This window comes from Neurospora tetrasperma (assembly GCF_000213175.1).
Source record: "Neurospora tetrasperma FGSC 2508 unplaced genomic scaffold NEUTE1scaffold_4, whole genome shotgun sequence".
Classification (NCBI taxonomy): domain Eukaryota; kingdom Fungi; phylum Ascomycota; class Sordariomycetes; order Sordariales; family Sordariaceae; genus Neurospora; species Neurospora tetrasperma.
In genome coordinates this window covers 531,253-547,463 of record NW_009799102.1, presented here as the reverse complement: position 1 = coordinate 547,463, position 16,211 = coordinate 531,253, and the positions used below count along the sequence as shown (strand labels likewise).

At 34.9% G+C, this 16,211-nt stretch overlaps 2 protein-coding genes across 2 annotated transcripts; both read left to right on the top strand.

The window, feature by feature from the left end:
- Positions 1-9,793: 9,793 nt before the first annotated feature.
- On the top strand, positions 9,794-11,198 carry NEUTE1DRAFT_146930 (uncharacterized protein; the record flags this gene model as incomplete). The annotated part of the gene is made up of 1 exon (XM_009853506.1): positions 9,794-11,198. One exon carries the CDS (start codon positions 9,887-9,889, stop codon positions 11,108-11,110), a length of 1,224 nt encoding a protein of 407 aa, XP_009851808.1.
- A 2,212-nt stretch (positions 11,199-13,410) lies between these two features.
- Positions 13,411-15,771, top strand: NEUTE1DRAFT_122781 (uncharacterized protein; the record flags this gene model as incomplete). Its single annotated transcript, XM_009853505.1, has 1 exon — positions 13,411-15,771. One exon carries the CDS (start codon positions 13,411-13,413, stop codon positions 15,769-15,771), a length of 2,361 nt encoding a protein of 786 aa, XP_009851807.1.
- Positions 15,772-16,211: the final 440 nt, after the last annotated feature.

The following is a 16,211-nucleotide window of genomic DNA, read 5'->3' as shown; positions in this document are numbered from 1 at the left end:
AAAACGTCCTTATAGTTCGGCGCTAATATAAATTCTAATAACCTCTAGTAGTAAGGGTAATAATAATTCTAAATGTATTTCGTTTCTACTTTAGGTAGATAAAAAATACTATTAGCTAAAATAATAAAAAGAAAAATTTAATATATTGTACTTAAAATTTATTAATTGTTACCAACGCTTCAGTTAAAAGACTATTCTTAATTAATTCTTAGTATATAATTAATCGCCGAGTTTAATAAGAGCGTAGTAATATTAATAATTAATAATATTATATAATATATAGTATTATATATATTAAATATTACTAATATATTAAAAGAATCTATTAGGTATATACTCTTTAATTATATTTACCCAGCTATATAATTCTATATAAAATAAATTTATAATAAGATAAGGAATTTTATAAAGGGATTCCTTTGTATAGTAACCTTCGGTTCGCCTTTTTTACTTTAATATTAAAGTACCCAAAATTATTCTATTTATTTAAAATCCCTTTATAAATATATATTATTTATACCTTTAAAGTCCTACTATATAACTATCTTTTTATATATGGAAAGACTAAATACTATTTACTTTATTATTTACCCTTATAAATTATTCGAAACAGCTCGTAATTATATTCCTATATCACTTGATTTGATTAATTTCTATATTTTCACTTATATAATTAAAACACTTTACTAAAAAATAATAACTTCACCGTTCGGAAATTCTTAAATAATACAATTAGAATTTCCTATAAATAATAAGTATAATAGTTCGTTTTCTAATATTAACGGAAAGTTATACTGATAGGAGGTAAGGATAATAATAAGAATAGAATTATTAATAGTAGGTTAAACCTACTCCAGTTTTTAGAATATACTATTATACCTACTATTTATAGAATAGTTTTAATATAGCTTATAAAAAAGAAGTAATAATAATAATAAGAATAGATCTTTTAGAAGTCGGCTAAGCCTACTCTAGGTTTAAAAAATACTTTATTATACTTATTATTAAGTAAGGGTTATTAAAGGGGAAGGAAAGGTGGATATAAAAATAGTTTCCCCCTTTTTTACTAAATTAATTATCCTATTTAAGGAAATCCAAATTATTATTCGTTATATATTAATTACTCCCTTTAGCCTATTTCGGATAGTATTAAAAGTATTATTATATTTTCCCTTAGCGCCTCTCCTAGCCCGTTAAAGAATAATACTATAAATATTAAAGTTATTTATTACTTTTTTAAAGAATTATAGAATTTAATAAATATAGTAGGTAATACTTTAAAGTATTATTAAAATCATTAAAGAAGTTTACTAGTATATTTATAATCTTTATTATACTTCCTATATACTCTAGGTATATATGGGTAGGTTTTTCTATAAGTTATTTAGATTTAGATTTGAACCTAAAGTAGAAAGTATAGTAGCCTCCCTCTAAATATAAATATATATTTCGTCTTCAGCTTTAATAAGTAAAAATCTATAAGACTATTCAAATTTTTTCTCTTATTCAAATACTAATATTATTATTTAAAGCCGAACTTATTTAAATAGAGTAATATTATTACCTACCCCTATCTACTATAATATTCGTTAACGCTAGTTGCTATAATTAACTATCTTTCTTCAAGGGAGCAAATATATAATAATAAATATATATAATTATTTTTATACTAAAATACTATAAATATTTACGTAGTAATAATTAAATAAATAATTTTAGCGTTACTATTTATATAAATTCCGGGTATTAACCATATAATTAATAGTCCGGTATATAATTTATTTATTCAGACAGCGCGTAAAATATCTTTACACTATATTTATTTTATTACTATTATTAGGTAAATAATAATAAAGTAATTATAAAGGTATATAATATAGTATATTTAATAAATACGAAGGAGATATAGGATATTAAAGCTATTGGAAACTATATTATTCTAATAATTTAAATAAACTATAATATACTCTCCATAGAGTTTACTATTCTACCCCGCTGGTATATATTTAATATATTAAACTTACTCCTTAGTGTCCCTATATAATAAAGTATAGAGGCTTATATAATACTATTATTTTAAGTAGTATTAATACGCTTGTTATTAGTTTTAATTTTACTACTAATTTAGTAGGTATATTTACGACCGCTGGATACGAAAGGCTCTTTAAAATTAATACTCTTAACGAAAATAATTAAATAGAATTAAAGATTAGTAATACGAATATTATAGTACTAAATAATAGAAATAAGAGAGAGAAAGTTCATATTTTAATTACTTTTGCGTTTAATAATAAAATGCTTAGTTTTAAAGTATATAGGAAGTGTAGTAAAGATTATAAGTATATTAGTAAGCCTTTTTAATAATTTTAATAATATTTTAGAATATCGCCTACTATACTTATTAAATTTGATAGTTATTAGGAGAGTATAATGAATAGTAGTCTAATTTACTTAAATAAAATAATTGAAGGTAATAAACTATTCAATAATTTAAATTCCCTAATCGCCCTTTATACTTCATATCTCTAATTATAATAATCCGATTTATTAATTATAAATTAGTTTATTCCTATAAGCCTAGCCTACCTTTATAAACCTAACCTACCTTTATAAGCCTAATTTACCTCTATAAGTCTAAACCTACTTATAAGCCTTATTTTCTTATTATAGTTATATTACTTAGCCTTTATATAGTAATTATATACTGATTATATACTGGTAGCTTAATTAATCCGTATCCTTCGCTTATAATTTATAATGGAGAGGCTAACTTTATAATAGATTTCAATATAATTTATAGTTTTAATTATAGGTTTAGAATTATTAGAATCCGCTTTATTAGCACTTATATATATTAATATAGCTTCGTCCTACCCCCTCCCTATTCTAAATCTATCTATTTATCCATTTGTTTATATATTTTAATTTACTAACTGCCGAATAGCGCCCCGGTACCTCAGCTAGTTATATATATAATTCATATTATATAATAGCTATAATAAACTTCATTTAAGCTTAACATTTTAGTTATTCCCTCTTTTATTAAAATATTGAAATTGGTAGCTATATAGTAGAAAATCTTTCTTAGCTGTTAGAACGATTTATTTAGGAGCTTTTATAATTTTATTAATTTATTTATAAAAAATAATAAAAAGTACAATTGGCTGCTTAGGGTAATTAGAATATTTATATTTATTACTTTATCTTTAACGATTAACGGGTTAATTATCCTTTATAGGTCGAAGTATTTATTAAAATTGGCTTTAGTTAAGAGGTTTCTTTCTATTTAAGGATTACCTACCCCTTTAATAACTAGTTCCTCTTTAAATTTAAATACTTATTTATTTAACTATTTTTTACGTATTTGGAAAAATTGCCCTAAATAGTCTAACGGAGCTCCGGGACCTAATAGGTCCTTATTATTCGTTTTATTTTAAGAAGCAACCTTAAAATAATTAATCCGTTTCTAGAATGTTTTAGCTCTCTATTAGAAAGTTATTACTATTTTTATAGCTTTATAGGATTTTGTAGGACTATAGAAGTCTCCGGCTCTATTATAAGTAAAAGAATTATAGGCTTCTTATAGACTTTAATTACTACTAATTTAATTAATTTAATTAAACGTTAAAATACTATAAAAATTATATTCGAATCCGGAAATATTTAATAGAATTATATCAGCATTAATATAAAAGATTATAATCAGGTAAAGAGCGTATAGTATAAATATAAATAGAAAGGTAATATTTAAAATTAAAAACTAATAGATTTTCTTTAACTATCCAAGATTACTTTTCAATATCTATATAATACTAATTTACTAATAAGGATTCTATAGCCACCAATTATTTAATTTTCATCCAGGTAGTAATATATTATATACAACCTCGTTTAAAATTTCTAACCTCTTTCTAATATTAAGTATAATTCTACTATATTAGACAGTACCTCTAACCTTTCAATAAACCTTTTTAATTTATTAATATATATTAGTATAATAATTGGCTATCGATACCTAATAATTATCCTTATAATAGTATATACCTTTTAGATCTGATTCGTAACGCGTAAAATCCTTTCTAAAATATTTAGAATGTTAAATTCTTAATTTAAAAGATTAAAGATAATTTAAATATACGTATTATAAATATACTTTTAATTAGTAAGGGTTCGAATACTTATATAAATAAAGTATAATATTACTAAATATTAATAATTAAAAACTAGGGAAATTGAACCGAATTTACTCTTACTTAGGGTATTTATATTTAAATATATAATAAATTAAATATAATTATTCGCCTAGCTCGTAGTAATATTAATATACCCAGTTTTAATAGGGCTTTAATTAAATAATAGATTTTTAAAGTTCGTTTTAAAGTAGCCGTTTATAACCTATTATATTTAAAACCGAATATTTAAACTTTTCGGTTATTATATTTTCGCGTACCTATTTAGTATTTAAGTATGAATTTTACTATACTTCTTTAGGACCTAAGTAATTGCCGACTCTTTATCTTTAAGAAGGCGGAAGGAGAGATTAATATATAGAAGGATTTTAATTATAATTATAAAATATAAGCATGTTTTTTTCTATACGTTTTTTATCCTTCTCTATTTTATCTGTTATAAGAATTAGAGCGCAATTAATATATTTATATTAACTTCTCGTTCTAAATTAACTAGTTTATATCCGTACTACTCTATTTAATTATAATCCTCTATACGATTTTACTGCCGAGTATTTTTTTTAACTGGCTATTTAAATTCAAATTAGATTCCCTTTCTATAGCCGTTGCTTTAATATACGAGTTTTGGATGTACGTCCTAAAATCTAAAATCGAAATTACAATTCGCGAAGAAAGTAATATAATTAGGTAGGAGGATAACGAAGAAATAGTAAGCCCTATTATATTAATAGTAAAATAGTCTCTTTTATATATAGTACTATATATATTCCCGCTTAATATATAATATATTCTTGTTAGGTATCCTATATTTCTCTACCGTTTTATTTTTAAATATAGTAATTTCGGCGTTTATACTATAATTATTATTAAAAAGGAAAATAGAAAACTTTTCATTACCTCCTTATTTAATTAGTAGATAGAATATATATATTTTATAATTTTATTAGATCCTTTAATAATATTCAACTCTATAAATCTAATTACGAATAAAGATAGCGAGTTTAGTATTATATATATATTAGAGGATCCGATTTTCATTAAATTTAATATATATATGAAATAGGTATATTATTATATTTAGGTAAGATTATTATATTTATAATTCTTATTCTTATCTATTACTTTAGTTAAACTTTAGATTAATAATTTAATTTTGATATTTATTCAATATAAAAATTGTATTAGGAGGCACTAGACTACAAAATTACTATATAAGCTGGTAGAGACTTTCATTATTTATAATTTGTATTATTAGATTAATATAGAAGAAATTCGGAAGAATTCTTCGGTACCCTAGGAGTATAAGTTAAGGAGCGTATAAGAAAGTTTAAAATAGAGGATATAAAGTAAAATACTATTTAATTGAATTTTCTAACCTATTTTCTATAATTACAGTATTGGAATATAAAATATTTATTTTAGCCGTAGTAATTAGAATATTAATAATTATTAGTTCTATTTACTTTCTAATTACTATTAATTATTAAAAAAATACTACTTTATTTAGGGCTTAAGTATATATTTTATCCTATATAGAAATCGTAGAGATATATTATATTTCTTAGATCTATTATTATTTATTATTTTCGATTATATAAATATATACGTATAAACTTATTATAATATAGGAATTAATAAGGATAATTTTAAGGATTAGATATTCGAAGGTTAAAGCGAAGATTTAATACTAATATAATAAATATATAGCGGAAGCCGACTTAGATTATTTAGATATTTTTTAATAGTAATAGATAAAAGTAGGATTTAAAAATAATATATTAGAATACTCTAGAATATATTATAATTAGAGTTTCTTTAATACTTTGATTAATATTCTTTTATTTATTTTAGTTTTTCCTTCTAATTTCCTTCTATTTTAAAATACCCTACTCAATTAAAAACCCTATTTGGATTTAGTAAGGGCGGTAAAAAGATTCTTTATAGCTTAGGATTATAATCGTTCTAATTTAGAATCGTTCTAATTTAGGATTATTTTAAATTAGGATTATTTTAATTTAGGACTGTTCTAGCTTAAGATTATTCTAATTTAGGATTATTCTAACTTGGAATTATTCTAATTAAAGATTATTCTAATTTAGGATCGTTCTAGCTTAGGATTATTCTAGTTTAGGATTGTTCTAGCTTATTATTATACTAGTTTGGATTTGAAGGCTTATTATTTAATCCTAAATTCGAATTTAAATATAAAGAAAGGCAGTTAAATATAAGAGTAGAAGCCTAAATATACTTATAATTTCTTAAATTATTCTAACTAAGGATTGTTTTAATTAAAGATTATTCTAATTTAGAATTATTCTAGCTTAGAATCGTTCTAGCTTAGAATTGTTCTAATTTAAAATTATTTTAGTTTAGAATTATATTAGTTTAGGATTATTCTAGTTTGGGATTATTTTAGCTTAGTATTGTTCTTAGCTAAAGATTGTTCTAATTTGAGATCGTTCTAATTTAGGATTATTCTAATTTAGGATTGTTTTAATTCAAAATTCTTTCAAATTTGAATTATTCTAACTTACAATAAAAATCCTATATTCAACTTTATTGAAGTATTTTTATATTAATAAAATAATTAAGTATAAAAGGCGGCCGAATATAATTGAAAATAGGAATTAAATAGAAGGGTATTTATTATAAAAGATTATTTATAGTAAGTAAGAGGGTATTATAATAGAACGGGCCTACCCTAGGGTACTATAACTGATATTAAAATTATATTAATTAATATAGTACTTAAAATAGAGTAATTATCCTATACGAATAAGAAGCGACACTTTGATATTGAATTAAAATAGTACATAAAGTATAATTATATAATAAAGTATAAAATTTAAATTATTTATTATATTATATATCAAATATTATAAAATAGAGCTTCTATTATATATAAGTATTATATAATTCCCTTAGAGATTCGTTTTAATATTAGTATTAAGTTCTATACTAGCGACTTTTCTAAAGTCTCTATTATAAATATAGTAATTAGAGATAGGTATAAACTTATACTAAAGAGCGATTTTAAAATAGATTCAGTCCTCCGTTAGTAGGAAAAATTTATATTTAGCCTCATTAAGGTATTCTTATACTAATAAAATAATTTGGCAATAATATTAATCACACAATTCTACTCTTTTATTAAATATTTAGCTAATTCCTATTTCAATTAGAAAAGACTTATAAATTTTTAGAATTAATTATATTAAATTTAATTATAGAAGTATTAAAGAATACTTTAGTTTTATAATTTTTAGGAAGGTATTATAGTTAGTAAGTAAGGATACGGAGAAAGAGAATTCGGTTAAATTTATGAATATATTAAAAAGGAAAATAAAAATACTATTAAGGATAATATTAAAAATATAATTATAATAGAGAGTTTAAGGTTATACTATTTAATTATAAGTAAGGTTACTATATTCTAATAGCTTAGTAGGTTTATATATTTATTTAAATTTGTAATAAAAAGAAATTAGAATATAGTATTTTCTCTGAATTATAAAGGAATATAGGGCTCTATATTATTATTTTATTAAGTGTAAGATAACTAGCAATTTCCTTCTAATTATATACTAATTACCGAAATACTATTTCTTTTTTAAGGTTAAGTATTTATGGATTTAGAAGGTTTAGAGCGCTAAATTAATTACTTAGGTTAGGTAAAAGCTGTAGTTTTCTATTATAAGTTTATAAAATTAGTAATAATATACTAATAACTAGCGTAATAATTTATACTATTTATAAATCTATAGCGTAAGTAGGGTTATAAATTATAGTAAATTAATATATTAAAATTAATTTATTCTAAATTAGCTAATTTTGAATCTATTTATTATAAAAGAGAGAAAAAGGGAAGTAAAGCAAAGAAATAAATATTAAATAATAATTAAGAATTAATAAAATCCTCCTCCTCTTTACTTTATAGCTATTTATAGAATGATTTCTCTATTTAATTAAAAATATAATTGTATTTGAATCCTTTTATTCAAAAGAGGTAGTTAAAAGTCTAATAAAAGTACAAATAGTTTGGCTTATTATTAAAACTTTAAAATTAGAGTAGGTTTAACCAACCTCTTAAACTTCTATTCTTACCCTTATTCTAATTGTTTATTATAGGGTTATAATTACTTTGATATTCGTTAGTAAGCGAATATTATCCTATCTTTTATAGGTTTAACTATATAAATATATATATCCTACTCTATTATATTCTCTCCTATATACTTAAGTAATACAATTAAGGTTATCTTATAGGTAATAAGTATAACGGTTTATTTTTTGAATTTAGTATATAAATTAGAATAATTTTAAGTTAGAACAATCCTAAGTTAGAACAATCCTTAGGTAGAATGATTTAGAGCTAGAATAATTTAGAGTTAAAATAATCCTAAATTAGAACGATCCTAAATTAGAATAATTTTAAACTAGAACGATTTTAAAGTAGAACGATTCTAAGGCAATTATAAGCTAAAATAATCCTAAATTAGAATAATCCTAAATTGGAATAATTTTAAATTAAAACGATCTTAAATAAAAACTATTCTATAAAATACTAGAACGACCCTAAATGATAGAATAATTATTATAGTGCTAGTAGACTACTATATTATTAAACTATATTCTAAAGGATATAATTAATTAAAACTAGTAATTTGGTTACTCAAATAATTTTATATAATTACGACGGGTAATTAGGCTATTACAATAATAATAGGATAGAACGATCCTAAATTAAAATAACTTTATACTTTTCGTTTTAGAAATATAGTAAAATGCGTTAAGGATTTAGGATATTAATATATATTTCTTATAATATTTATAAATCTTTCTTTAAGCGTAGTAAAAACAAACGCCTAGGGGTACGAATAACCCACTGCTAAGGTTACAATTTGCTAAAAAGTTTTTCGCGAATTAAAGTATAGAAAGAAGTGGGTCTTATTAATTAGCGTTCTCAATCCGTTTTAAACGGAAGGGGGCCGTTAGCAATTCGGGAGCTGGGGGTTCTATTTTCTACCCTCCACACGTGACCAAATGTGCACTTTTCTGCCCTTGCTACTCTTTCGCGTAAGAAGACATATTGCCTGACTAGTAGTTGGGTCGGTGACGACCAGCGAATCCCAGGTGTTGTATGTTTTTTATCTTATATTTTTTTTCCCCTTTTCTAGTTGTAAAGCTCTGGATATGCGAATAACGATTGTGATTGTGGGTGTTAATGAACAATGGAGTATCGAAACCGCATGGGCTACCTCTATGTATCCGGGGTTAAGCAGTCAAACGGCCAGGCCAAGTTCGAACTCTATATTGAATATTTTTTTTTCTTTTGATGAAAGAACAGAGCCAGAGCAGTTCAAGATCGAGTGTAAGTTGGTGTAGCTGAATGTTCAGTTCAGCAAATGCCGAGGGCACCTCAGTTGAGGTTGCACAAGGCAGCTTGCTTGCTGATGAGCTTCAGGGATCCTTGGACCTCATTTCAGGGGTACGTAGCTCCAAGCTCCCCCGCAATCCCCCCACAGTGGGGTGGTATTTGTCACACCATCCACCGGCAACCTCCCGCTCGTCGTCATCAACATCTAGAGGTACCTATCATTCGACAAACATCAACTCTATTCACGCGAACACTGCTCCAAAGTACATTGACGCTGTGCCTTCAATGTCAAACTGTAGCCGATAACAAACCGACAACGATGCCCCGCGACGACATGCTCGAACGCTCGCAATCCCTCCTCCTCCGCAGCGCCACCTCCCGCCGTCATCTAACCGACTTCTTCTCCCGCGCCCTCTCCGCGTTCCAATCCTCCACTGACTCGCCGCAAAACTTTCAAGTTGTCTGCACAGCCCCTCCAGCAAGTAGCAGTAATGCTTCAGCTTCCGCCGCTGCTGCCCACGACGCACAAGGGAAACTCCTTCATCCACAATCTCCAGTACCGATCCCACCGACGAAGCGACCGCACACTCTGATCGTGCTGGACTCGAGCTTCAACCCGCCTACACTGGCGCATCTGCGCATGGCTACCTCGGCAGTGCACGATGTCATCAAGAAGAAGAGAAAGGGAGAAGATGAAAAGGACATGAGCGGGTTACGACTCCTTCTCCTCCTAGCAGTCGTCAACGCCGACAAGGCGCCCAAGCCAGCGGCCTTTGACCAGCGACTAGCCATGATGTGGGCCTTTGCTCACGACGTACAACGGGCTCTAAGAGGGGAAGCGGGCGAAAGTACCAACGAGGTGTCGCCAGCTTCCGGTCCGGGGCCAAAACCAGAGAAGCCGCAAATCCACGATAGTAGTCAATTGGAGGCGGCGGAGGAAGAACAACAAAAGCAAGGACTACCAGTAGATATCAGCGTCGATATCGGTCTAACATCGAAACCCTACTTCCACGAAAAGAGCCGGGTGATAGCTGAGTCCAAGTTTTACAAACCCCCAAAAGAAGAGGGAGAGGAGGATACAATGACACAAGTCATCCTGGTAGGCTTTGACACGTTGATCCGTATCTTTGATCCAAAGTACTACGGCCCTGCCACGCAGGTCACGGCGCACGCGCATGATCAAAGCCGGAAGGGGTCACCGATACAGCAAGCGCTGGATCCGATGTTCAAGCGGGCCAAGTTAAGGGTGACGCTGCGGACGAATGATGAGTGGGGAGGTAAGCAGGAGCAGATGGCGTATCTGGAGAGCTTGTTGAGTGAGGAGGGGCTGGCGAAGATTGGGGGGAGTAAGGAGTGGGCAGAGAGGATTGAGCTGGTGGAGGGGAGGAGGGATGGGGAGGAGATTGTGAGTAGTACGTATGCGAGAAAGGCGGCGGAGAGGGAGGAGTGGGGGAAGTTGAGGAGGTTGGTGTCGCCTGAGGTTGGGAAGTGGATTGAGGGGGAGAGGTTGTATGTTGTTGATGTGAAGCCGGGGGCATGTTGATTAGATGTTGATGGTCTTGAAAGTCATCATGGTAAGACAGGATGGTAGAAGAGACTTGAGTAGATCGATTATATCCCTTTCAAGACCGACCAATCTTTCCGAATTTTGAGTACCGCGTGGCGAGTCCAGCCATTCAATGATGTTTGCGCCATCACAGGCCCTCTGTAGGAATGCGCTGGTGTTGTTGTGCCAACAAGTGCTTATTGCCGCGAAGGATACGGACATGGCCATCTCGGGAGGTTTTCAGATCGCCTAAAAACTGCGCCAGATAATGTTGATGGACTCGCAGAGTTACATGCTCATCAAAACAAACAGAAACAGCACTGTATTCTCTCATTGCCGCCTTTTCATGCCAAAATTCCATGTTGTCGAGGAGCAGAACCTGGTGTCGCAAACGGCATCGTGAGAAATTTTGGCGGAGTGGCCTGGCAGAAACCAGGTGGTCCACCTTCTTTTGCACTTCTGGAACCCGATCCGGCAGATTTTGTAAGGCTGACCCACTAAAAAGTCCCCTAGTGGACCCCCAGATTTGCACATGTGCACAGACCAGCGAAGGGTATCTGGAAGGGTATAAAACATCCTCCTCCCCGCCTGGATTTTGGCCCTTTTTTTCTTTTTTTTTTCTTCATGTCGACAATACTTCAGTGAGTACCCCCCTAACTACTATTGGGCTCTGCTCTCCTCCAGGGAGATCGATGCTCTTTGGCAACGTACCTATGACGCTAACCACATTACCCACCAACAGGAGAATCATTTCTATAGTATTTGTCCTCTTTTGTGTTCCCTAAAGGAGCCACAGATCCCACCCGGGTTGATGAATTATATCCTCGTTTCCCAACAGTGAGGTCCTTTTATTTTTTACTCTCGTCCTGCCTGCAAAGGTGGCGATCTGCTTTATAAGTAGATTGTATAGAGAGTGGCGATGATCTGTACCCCGATTTTTTTCTCAAGGTCTGCCTTCGGGCGCTTGGGCGGGGTGGGTTTCGATGGAAGTCTGACCGGCCTACATCACACTTTTTTTTTTCATTGTGCTCTTGGGCTTCCACAGCTTGGGACGCAAAGAAGATATGGAATGTTTTGCGAACTTGGGGTGTCTGGTGAATGACTGGTTGTGTCTGCCAGGGCAAAGTTTGCGATGCGACACGTTTGGAGCGGGCTGCCTTCACTTGAAGGTTCAGACATTTTGCGCTGCCGGCCGGCTGGGAACTCAGATTCGCGATGCCGCTTGCCGCCGCCTGCACTTTTTTCTTGGATTGCCAAGCGGTACCTACGGATGTGCCTGCTGATAGTCCTCAACGAAGCTCGAGGGTCCACTCTTGACTTCAGCGACAACACAATCATCACGACGACGCTGACAATGTCCTATAGGACCTTGACTAAGATTCCTCAAGCTGGGATTTATTCTTATGCCCACGCTGTGTGTTACTTTCCTTTCAATCACCTATTAATTTCACGACCGATGGCATCACCTACGCGGATGAAGTTGAAGCTCAGCGGGCCCCTGCCACATTTCTTGAATCAGCCTTCTTGCTGGAGCTCCAGATGCTTGGTCCCAGGATTTTCCAACCCCAGCGGCACCTGGTTCGTGACACCAAAGCAAAAGTGCTTAAGTTTGGCTCTTGCGTGAATGCTGTGTTAGGGCACAAGTTGCGTTCCCTCGAACTTTGCTTCCTCGCTCTTGCCTTTTGGTCGTGCAACCCCCAGACCCCGTGCATTTTGACCTTTGGCTGGTCACGAGCAGGACAGAAGGGAGCCATCCCTCGCACCGCAAGAACTTCTTTCTCCTGGCATCCAAACATAATCCTCGCTGTTGGCTATTCTCCTACATTGCCTTCGCATCTCCTCGACATTCCCCATGTCTCGCAACATTCATCGCCCCCATGGCCGGGTCTCCTACATCTACGGCGGCAACAGAAATCCAATTCACGCAATCCGATAACCTCGGTTGGGCCCCTCTACCTCAACCCCGTGTTCTCGTGTTCTAATGGGGCTATGATGGTTAAAGAAACACCATGATCCTCACTGCGACGAGCAACTGAAGAAGCCGTGCAGTTGACAATCGACATCAACGAGACAGCGACCCCCTTATCAAAATTGTGCCTCTCGGCATATACTTCTCGGCTTACACTCATCGCTTGGCACCATGTAAGCCAAAGATCTACAAAAAGATCTAATCCTATCAGAGTATAGCTCCTGGAAGCGAATACTACCGGGTGGCTTTGTGTCAGAAAATATTCCGCGCTAGCATACGTCACCAAACCCCTCGATCCCCAAGCTGTTTCTCGATACAGTTTACGATCATGACCTCCGGGCTTTGGCCAAAAGAGGTCAACAAGCTTTGCCCAGATTGCGGACACCTCTTTCCTCCCTCCGGACGATGGCCCTGGGACGGGGATACAATCGGCAAATTTGTGGACACCAAAGGAAATGTGCGCGAACCTAGCGTCGAGGAGCTCGACGCTTCAGCAACTTCTACCGGGTGTCATCTATGCAGAGCTCTCTTGGAATGTATATTGCCTGGATCTCTAAAGTTTAACCGGCAGGACTACCCTGCGTGGTTTGATCTCAACAAGGAGTTTCGGTACAGCGTTTCGCTTCACGCCGCCCAGCATGATTCAAACCAACACCTTCGGTCTATTTCTTTGAAATTGACGGCAATGGGGGAGCGTAGGTGGATGGGCATGCAACTACGGGGTTTAATCTTCTATAGAGCACGCCCGGTGTTGTTGTCTGACAGGAACTGTTCGGAGGAACCAAATGTCAGGCCACGCCGCTGGGTCTTCAAGGAGGTTGATCCTCCAGGGCATTATGAAGGGATCGGGGACGCTGGACTCATGGAGGTTGACATCGTTCAGCCAACATCAGCCACAACCTTTGACCCTCTCGCCTTCGAACAGCTACGGAGATGGGTAGACGAGTGCACTCAAAAGCATGAGCTCTGCAAGACAGCAACACCCGGAAAGAACTCCATTTTCGGCTTTGAACAGACGGTGCGGCTGGTCGATGTCGGGCTCAATGATAGCTCACCAATTCGTCTAGTGGAGGGTTTCAGGGTAGACCAGGTCCGGTATAACACACTGAGTTACCAGTGGACAGCGGACACATCAAAGACCAGTCTAAGGAAGCATAACAGAGCCGCCTACTGCCATGCGATTCCAACAGAGGCCTGGCCTAAGGTATATAAGGACGTTGTGATCGTTTGTCGGGCCCTTGGCGTTCGTTACGTATGGATTGACTCCCTTTGTATTGTCCAAGATGACCTGGAAGATTGGAAAGTCCAGTCATCCATGATGCAGGATGTCTACTCCTACGGCCATCTCAATCTCGCCAATGTGCTAGGAAAGCACGCGGATGGGCTAGAAGTAAGCCGCTATCCCACGGCTACCTCGCCCTGCATTTTGTCACGCACGCTTGAGGATGGCTCAACAGAACATTGGGGATGTATGGAGGACGGCAGTTGGCGGGAGCACATTCAGGATGCACCGCTGTACACACGAGCATGGTGCTATCAGGAGCGGTTTCTTTCCGCGCGAACAGTTCAGTTTGGTCAACAGCTCTACTGGGAGTGTAGAGAGCAATTTGCTTCCGAGTCGGTTCCGTTCGGCAAGGCATTCTACAACATTAAACACCCGGACCTAATCACCACCTCTGCCAAGGGCAAGGAGAGTGCTAGCGAGACGATGAGTCCCGCAGAGATATGGGAAACGATTGTCAAGATTTACACCACCACCCAGCTCACGCAGCAGTCCGACAAGCTGGTAGCTCTTAGAGGCGTCTTCAACCGCTTCTGGGAGCGATTCGAAGTCGAAGCCGAAGCCAGAAAGCAAGAGTCAAGCCAACAAGTTCAGCACCAGCAAAACATTGACTGGTGCATAGCCGGCCTCTGGAAGCGCGACCTCATCCGCCAGCTCCTTTGGCGTCGCGACACCTACCACCTCGATGCCATTCCCAAACCCGAATGGTGGCCCGAAGAAGATGCCCAACAAAATTCATTCAATGCTCGCGCGACCGAAGTCCTCAAACTCTACCCCTCTTGGTCCTGGGCCGCTTGTCCCTCATACCACGGCTTCGGCATTTGCTTCACCACACAACCCACCGACAAAGTCGAAGATATGATTGTCATCGAACAGATCAAGCCGCTCAACTACAACCCACAAGGTACATACACCGATTACACAGCCTTTGACTCTTCTGTCCTCATCCTCCGCGGCCTTCTCTACAGCGGCATCACAACCATCGACCTATCCCAAGTCTTTGCCGAATGGCGCACCAAATCCGAATCTTCGGGAACCGTCAAACACCACGCTCGCCTTATGCGGCGGTCGGCGTGGTGGATCTACTTTGATCGGCCACTACTCACCCCGCTAAGACCAGAAAGTGTAGGTGTGTTGATGGTCAGGCTGGTGGGCTTGGGTGAAGTGAGGCAGACGAGGTATATGCATGGGCTTTTGGTGGAAAAGCTGGGGACCGGGATGGGAGAGGACATGATGGACGGGTTGCCGACCTATAGACGGATGGGGTTTTTCTTGCTTAGGAGTAAACGGGGGGTAATCCCGGGGGTGGAGTGGCCGGAACGGTTTAGGACGGTGGAAGAGGCGGAGGCTGCGGCGCGGGAGGTGAGGGAGAGGAGGAGGACGTGGCCGTTGTTGAGGTTGGTGTAGGAGATTGCGTAGGTTGATGAGGTTGTGAAAATGGATGTCATGCCATTCCATGATCGCAGGGCGCAAACGGTGCAAAAAGTCTCAGCATCGACATGAATCTGACGGAGATGGTGTGTGTGTGGTAGCTCTGATTGTGCCATGGTGGTCGGGGTCACCTATAGTCTCGTAGTGGACTTCTGAGTGAGTGAAGCCAAACACACAGCATTGAATATTAGCTCTACGTTAGGATACAAAGAGCACATACGACCATACCCACTGGAAAACTCGGGATCCCGTCCGCTCTCCCATAGATAAGCCAGTGAGGGCCAGACTAGTAGTTGGGTCGGTGACGACCAGCGAATCCCTGGTGTTGTATGTTTTTCTTTTATTTTTCCCTCCTTGTTCTTTTTTCCCTCTTTTTTGTTTCTTTATCACAGCTCTTCAGTTTCGCCTCCTTCCCT